General features: G+C 35.5%; 1 protein-coding gene across 1 annotated transcript; it reads right to left on the reverse strand.

Moving 5' to 3' along the window:
- Positions 1 to 3419: 3419 nt before the first annotated feature.
- On the reverse strand, positions 3420 to 3848 carry LOC134309167 (fer3-like protein). The gene has a single exon (XM_062990804.1). It carries the CDS (start codon positions 3846 to 3848, stop codon positions 3420 to 3422), a length of 429 nt encoding a protein of 142 aa, XP_062846874.1.
- Positions 3849 to 8663: the final 4815 nt, after the last annotated feature.

The following is an 8663-nucleotide window of genomic DNA, read 5'->3' on the forward strand; positions in this document are numbered from 1 at the left end:
AGTCCAACATATTATAACAACATACAATTATAACAAATGTGACTCATTTTCTAACCGGTTTAAGCTTTTATTTTTGGATTTAGACATCTTTTGTTCCTTCAGTTAGAGCAATGTTTTTTATTTTATTTTTTTTACCCTAGGCCAAAATATTGAAATATTTTCCACGTCCACTTAGTTCAAGTTTGTCAGTTATAGCTAATGAATTCATTCAGGTATGTTGTGAGCAGGGAAGAGGTATGCTAAAACAAGACTGAGACTTGCATCCTTGAAGGTAAACTTACACTTTTAATTATGAACAAAATATAAGTACCTGTAAGTAACATTTACTAACAGTATACCCAAGATTCTACTGTGTGTTATTGAGACTATAAACTAGAAGGTAAGGGAAATGATCAGAACTAGTATTGGTGCATTGTCTGTTTTTCTCTCACTTTATCCTATTCAGGGTCGTGGTGGGTACAATTCACTGGGCGAAAGGTAGGAAGAAACCTGGACAGGTAACCAGTCCATCACAGGGTGCACACACACACGCACGCACGCACACACACACATTTTAATAGCTTCAATTAACCTAACTCCTTGGACTGTGGAAGAAAACCGGAGCACCTGGAGGAAACCAACACATACAAGGGGACAATATGCAAACTCCACACAGAAAGGACCCAGGCTACGCCACCTGGAAATCGAACCAATGGAAAATGGAAAATTCTTGCTGTGAGGTGACAGTGCTACCCACCAAGCCATTTAAAAACATACGGTGGATTCAAAAAGTATTCAGACCCTCCTTTTTTTGCTCACTTTTGTGTGTTATGGATTTGATTTTGATTGTATATCATTTCTCTTTTACCAATAAATCTACGCTTAATTGTCTATAATGGCAAAGTGAAATGTATTTAATTCAAGTCATTTGCTCAGTGTAAAGACAAAAACAAGCCATGAAGTTAGAACCTGTTGAAGGATCTCTGCACTTCAATTGTGGCAATGTAAGAAAAATGATTCTTTGAGACAAAAATGGAGACAGAAAAGCTAGCACCATGTTTTAATAACAGGCACTGCACATCACCTGGCTAATATTACATATTTCTTCTGTGAAATATGGTGGTGGCAGCATTGTGCTATGAGGGGTGCTTATCAGCAGCAGGAACAGATGAATGCAGGCAAATACAGGAACCTCCTTACAGAAATCTCCCAAAGACCAACTTGACAATGACTCAAAGCACATAGCTGAACCAACAGTTCTAAAAAGTTTCTAAAAAGTTTTAGACATTTTAAGGTTAATTTACACAGTATTCTTAAACTGTAGAGTAAATAACTGCATACTGATTTAAGACTAAATACAAAAATAAATACAAATATTTTGTTTTTCAGAATACAGCTTAAACCCATATGTTCTTAACGGGACAATTTATACACTTACATTTATAAGTAGACAGTCCAAACAGCAGGTCACTTTTATTATGATATTTATTACATATACACATAATAATAATACTAATGGTTTTAACTCAGATTTTAAAAAATTAAATAGCAGACAGACATACAGTTTAACTCAAAGGCTTACAAAACTTGAGGGGCATTTAAGTAAGAAATTTAAGATATTTTTTAAGGGATCTTTATTGCTGAATGATTGGAACTCATAATTAAAAAGCTGGGTTATGCATTGCTACTTTCTTCTCTATCCTATGGCAAAGTAAAACCTGCTTGACTGTCACCCATGTTACATTAAGCACCAATGTTATTTTTTTAGAAGTGTATTCTTTGAGTACATTTAACCACCCAGACACATTTTCTCTCAGCAAAAGGTGTGACAGTTTGGATTTTTTACAAACTTAATATGGACACAGAAAGTCACCAACTACTGTATATTCCACCCATATAACACAAGGAATTAAGAAACCATGCCACATAGTCAGGTAACATTGTATAACTTTCTGTTTATTACTACTAATAATTTATACATCTGTAAGTATAAATAAGAATATTTTCAGAAAGCTAAAAATTTTAGAATTTATTAGTTTGGGCAAAGAAGTATGTGTTAAATAATTCAGTAAAAAAAAACATTTGCAGAAAGCAAAAAAAAACAGTCTACATAAAATATATTTCCCTCAAGTGTATGTAAACGTCTGAGTGAAGTAATGACAGCTGAAATTTGAGCTGCAGGTAATTACTGCATTAGCGACTCTGTCCATGGTGCTGAATCAGACCTGACACACCTGAGAGTGAGTCCGGAGGCGGAAATGAGATCACCTGGTTTACCACCTGTTCATCCATACACAACATTTTCCGTATAGAAAATGTAAAAATATATACCAATCTCGTCATATACAAATATGCTAGATGACAGATTATTAATGGTCCATTGTAAGTCAGCTGTTGGGTGCACATTGATGTCTAAATGAATGTCTTTTAAAGTCTGTGACAACTTGCCGACTTGTAAACAACAACCAGCATAGTGTTAAGATCTTTCTGGGGGCAGTGAAGGCATAGTTTTTCGGATTGTTCTCCTGTGGGTAATAATATTAATAATAATAAAATCATCAATAAATCGTAAGAAATCATCACTATTATTGTCATCATTATCATAATCATAAAATAATAACAATAACAATAACAACAACAATAATAATAATAATAATAATAAAAAAATCACATTTTATTCATAGTGTAAACGTTAAGGGGTTTAAGGGGAGAGTGGGGTTGGTTGGCACATCTTAGATAACTAACACAGATACTAAACTGTAAATTTCAATATGAATTGCTTAGAAATATTTATTACTTAATGTTGAGACTTTGTGGACTGGCACACAAAAGCTATAAATAATAATAAAAAAATAAACAAGTAGTGTTATTTTTATTTGTTTTTATGTGAGATGAATCTAATGTAGTATATTTTTTCTTTAAGCAATTTATGTTCCAGTCAACCCCTTTGCCAACCACCCCCCTTTCCCCTATAGTTAGAAAATAAAAATATTAAATATTATTAAAATAGTCATAAAAAAGTAAAAGTAATAAGACCAACAATAAAAAATGAAGAAAAAAAAAACTAAATACAAAAATACAAAGTAACTAAAATAACTATAAATACAACAAAACATGTTCGATTTCACTGTTAAATATTTCAGCTGATTCAAGGGAAATGGTGTCTAACCAGAGAATTGACTTAGAAATGTGTTATTAAAATGCACCTCATTTCCACATTTCTAGTATACAGTATATATTAACTTTGTCTACGTATTTTGAACGTGTTTGCACTGTGTGAGAATATAGTTAATAACAAGTGAATAACCAATCCAGAGGCATGTTGGCTATTTTCAGTCATCACTGGAAGGAACAGTCGTGTACTTGACATCAAAACTTAGTGACACAGATCATTAAAAATATGATGCGCCTTCAGTGTTGTTTATCATCAGCATATTTTGTTATTTTTCTAATAATTCCGTCATGAAAGAGATGTAGACGATGGCCAGGTGCAGAGTCTCGATCCTGGACAGTCTCTTTTCATAGGCAAAAGTGGGAACTTTCCTGCGCAGTTCATCAAACGCCTCGTTCAGGCTGAACATCCTCCTGCGTTCTCGGATGTTGGCCGCTTGTCTCTGTACGGTGCTGATTTTACGCTTCCTCCTCGGGTTCTTTCTAGTTTTGTGCTCATCTGATCGAGCACCTGAACAATCAAATCCATTAACAGAAGCGCCGTGGACGCCCTCGTGTGGATCGTGATAGTCCGTGTCATAAGGAACTGATGCGTCCAGACCTACCGTGGGTCCGAATACGCTGCGAGGTGGCACTTCACAGTTTAAATCACTGATAAAGTTAAACATGGTCGAATCCAGAAAAACCCTTGTGTCCATGTTTATTCTGAATAATCCATAAGTCCATGCAAAGATTTATATTAAAGTACTGTAAAAACACAAGGCCTACATGTCCCCAGTAAACACACAGTACACTTTAGCCAGCATTTATTCCACTAAAACTGCAGATGATGACCCGGCTTCATAAGTGAAGAAGTCAGTGCCTCCAATCCTGATGTGATATGATGGCTGGTGGTTCAAGTCGTGTGGACGCCACCAACATTTTTTTTTTAGTAATCCTGTCAAAGCATTAAGTTAGGTCCGTTTGGCAAGGCTCCAATGGTTCGGTTCCTGCTGATTCAATAATTCTGCTCATTCAAATCCATTTTCATGCCTGTAGGTGGCTTTAAATGTAATCTAAGCCTGGTTAAGCAAGAGTGAGAAGTCCATCAGTCCAGCAACAGTGGTACTGCGATCTGATCTTAGTTACCCTTAATGATGGCCTTAAGAGGAGAGCCTCTTGACAAAGGGTCACCCAGTCATGTTTGCTCGGTTTCCCAGTGCACTGTGAGGCTAAGTAATGAGACTTTGCTTACTTTAATGGCCAATGTTAGAGACCAAATATAACATTCTCTAACAGTCACTATACTTAAGAAGCCTTTCTGTTGCAAATTAATGCAAACAGTTGCAGGTATCCATGGAAATGCTTGCACTGCCGGGCTGACAAAATGTTTAAAACCCAAAATATAATCAACCTATTTTTTTAATAATATCCCTAAAGGAATATTGTGTAGAATAATTATGTATGGGTTGTCTATTTCTGAAATTCAGTAATACCTGGCCTCCGGGATTTCTTTCTCATGACTTCTTTTCTTTACCACTAATCGTCTTACATTCATAAACAAATAAAAATATTCAATGAATTTAGTAATGTTATTTAGACTTAGGTTATTTCTAAATTGTAGGTACCTGATACAACCTTGTTTAGAATTCCTAGCTGCAGACCCAGTGCACACAATATAAATTTTCCCTACACCATGCTTTACAGTTGACATCCACAGAGCACTACCACATATACTGTGGAACTTGTTGGGCTTTTGTACAAATTAGTAAATTTTTTTTAGTTAATTTTCATGTATAAAAAAGTTAATATCTATATTAAACCTTTCTCAGCTCTAGGCATTTACAGATTTTAATCTAAGATCTTAATTATGTTTTTATTAAGGTATGAGCTAGATAAACAGATTGTTATTTAGAAGACTTTTTTAAATACAGCAACGCAAATTTATTTATTTATTTTTTAGCATTTTAGGCAGAATGTATTTGTCTATCAGTATAATTAAAATTAAGATCAGACTACATTTCATAATGAAGCAGTGATACCAGGCTGCTCTGTCTGGTCCGGTTTTCTTTCTGATAACTCACCCAGTGTTGCGCCGCTTTGAGCCTTATGCCAGAACCACCCTAGGAGAGTGGATTGCCCCAGAGGTGGCATGACATCCCATTTCGTTTATTTCCACCCATAAATCCATGTTATGTGGGGTGTGCTAGTTTGTGTGGTTGGGGTGTGAAATATTGCTGGTCTTGGTTGGTTCTTACTTTCTTTTGAGAACCAAGTTGTTGCAAATGGCCATTCATATTGTGACAACCAGTTCTGAGCTCTGCACTAATCTTCTGTCTACTTTCTCTTTTGCAGGCTGCAGTTGTTTTGTGCCTTTTATGTATTACATTATTTTTGCCACATTCATTTATTTGCAATTGTCCGCCTTTTGTTAATATTTTTTAGCCACTGAATTGTTCTCTCTCATTTAAATACCTTGCACTTGAGTTCTATTTTCATTCTTGCAGGTGCATGGCTTCACATAATGCTTTACTAGTGAGGCTTGACCTGTCTCAGTACAGACATATAATGTGACACCATTTTCAAGTGTTTCTGCAACACCAGTGAACAAAATGTTTGAGATAATTGTTTTTAAATTAATGTCATATTAAAGATATGGACAGCACAACAATGCAGCAAGAAGTGTGAGAGCTGTGTAGCTCATGGGTTCTGCAATAGGTAGCTGGTTTATTATCTTCCTCCTGTGAATATCTGTGAGGAGTTTGGTATGCTTCTCATGTCTACTTAGTCCTGAACATCCAAAAACTTACCAGTTGGTAAATGCACTACTCTGAATTGCCACTAACTGTAAATGAGTGCAGGGGTGCATTTCTGGGTTGGCTTTTGCATCCATTGTTACCTTGAACAGAGTAAAGCAGTTTTTAAAACTGAATGAATAAATTTATTTATTTATTAGGATTTTAACGTCATCATCTTTCTCCCCACAGTTAACTGTCAATCAGTCTGATCACTGTTTTTAACTTTTTGTAAATTTGTAAAATATTTCATAATATTAAGATGTATAGTACATACATCATTGTCCCTGGTAGAACATACTCGTCCCTGGTCATCAATGCGGACTAAATGAACCACAAAATATCCATGTAAGGTATATGATGGAATAATCATAGACATCTGATTGATTAAATTGATAGAATAATAATTAATGAAGTTACTTAAAAACAATGCTTTAATGTTACACCAACAGTCTCTGTAAGATTAGTGATTAAAAACAGTGTCTCTTTTGTTGGCACACATGCTACTGCTCTACAGCGGTGATAGCACGCTGCTCAGTCTGGTCCAGTTTTCCGCTAGCATGCAATACCAGCATGTTTTCTTCCGAAAACTCAGCCGCCTTATGCTAGAACCACCCTAAGAGAGTGGCTTGCCCTAAAGGCGGCATGGCGTCCCATTTCCATTATTTTCACCCATAAATCCACAGTATGTGTCATATATTGTTGGTCTCGGTTGGTTCTGAGGGTTCCCTATCTTACCTACTTTTAAGAACAGAGTTGTTACAAATGACCAGTCATACCGTAACAGCCAATTCTGAGTTCAGTGCTATCCCTATTCTGTCTACTTTCTCTGTTGCAGGCTAAAGATGTTTTTGTATCTTTCATTTATTACATCATTTTAGCCACCTTATTCGCAAATTTCCCCCTTTTCGTTAGTGTTTTTTTATTTGCACCCGCCTCATTACAGACACATAACATGACACCATTGCCATTTCTTATTAAAAATTAAAAATAATATAAAAAATGCTACCATGTAAAGGATTATGTGATATTGCTAAAATTGCTGGGAAATTCAAATATTAACCCTGTCCTTGAATTACATACAGATTAATGAAAACATATATAAAAAATAAAGATAGATATTTTATTTAAGTTTAAAACTAATAAAATCACATTCACATTATCAGCAGACCTGTTGTGTTTTAAATACCATACCCTAGTGTGTTAGATCAAGCACACTGTATAGGATAATGTGTGTATTGAGACACACTTTCACCTGCTAAAGCAGTGTTCTTTCTGCTCAGTGGTTCAGACAACACTATGATCCAAAAAAAGTCACACTTAGCTGTAATGCAACTACATCTTAAAAATGCAGAAACTGTAACAAAAGTAGGATAAAGTTATTAATGTTGTTGGTCCTTTAAGCTATGTATGCATGCATGTGCATTTTTATTGTTGCTGCAAATTGCATTGCTTCTTACATTTACTTTTAACTGACTGCACCCCCTACTAAAACATCACCCTGCATACCTGTACTATCCAGATATAAAAACCCAAGCATATGAATAAATCAGCTGTTAAACAAATGCTATTGATCTAAAGCACTGACTTTATATAGTCATCTACAAAACAATGTAAGAGCATCTTTGCTCTTTCTCATTGTCTGTCTGACTTCTGTTTTCCTGGCAGAAGGATAAACATGATGTGCACATTCCTGTCTTTGTCATGGAGATGGTGAGAAAGCACAGCTGGACACAGAGAATATGAGGTAATCCTGAGATTCTAAACCCTGGGGGTTACTGCTGGGTAAATATTGATTTTAAATAAGAAATAAAATAAGAGGAAAAAGGGAGCAAGGAAACAATGACCCGTTTCACTCAGAGTAAGCAACGAGAGCTTTCCGTGCCAATTGGCAAACTGTAGATACAGTAGGGCAGAGAGATCCCTACTCTGTGAGAGCAAGTCTTTAAACTGCCTTTTGAAATATTTAGAGAGATCAATAAATAAGTACAAATAAATACAATAAATCCAATTTTTATTAAAAAGTATTAAATACACCTGCTATGTATGCTAAGGAACATCAATGGATGGGCAATAACTGACCAAACAATGATCAAATAACAATGGAAGGGATACACAGAAAATCTCTACAAACACCACATCAGTTACCAACACACTTTTGTCAAACTAAACTTATAAAAAGAACCTTCAATGTTTGAACTAAAGCAAATTCTGAGATCACTGCCAAAAAAAAAAGCCACAAAAAGATTCTGAACATTTCATTGACCAAAATTGTGCTGATTAAATTATGCCAACAAATCTTGAATATCACATTGACATCAAGGTGATACTAGAGCTAGGCTGCATCAAGGAACACAGATCTCAGTGTCAGGCTAGAACGAGGCACATAAACTAAGTTAACTATAACAGAGAACATAGATCTTAATGCCAGGCTACAAAAAAAGCAATGTTATATGAGCAAGCTACAACAAGAAGGATGCTATGCTATGCTATGCTATGCTACGCACACATGATTTTACTCCAACAACCCTCAATATAAGCAAGTGAGAATGGGTAACTTATAAACAAAGCAATGATTACACAACAAGAAACAGGTGATCATGATGAACGTCAGGGCAAATCGCTATACTATGCTATGCTACTTACACCTGATTTTACTCCAAAAACCCTCAGTGTAAGCAGGTGAGCATGGTTAACTTATAAACAAAGCAATGCTTACACAACAAGAAACAGGTGATC

This window comes from Trichomycterus rosablanca, chromosome 2 (genome assembly GCF_030014385.1).
Source record: "Trichomycterus rosablanca isolate fTriRos1 chromosome 2, fTriRos1.hap1, whole genome shotgun sequence".
Lineage (NCBI taxonomy): Eukaryota > Metazoa > Chordata > Actinopteri > Siluriformes > Trichomycteridae > Trichomycterus > Trichomycterus rosablanca.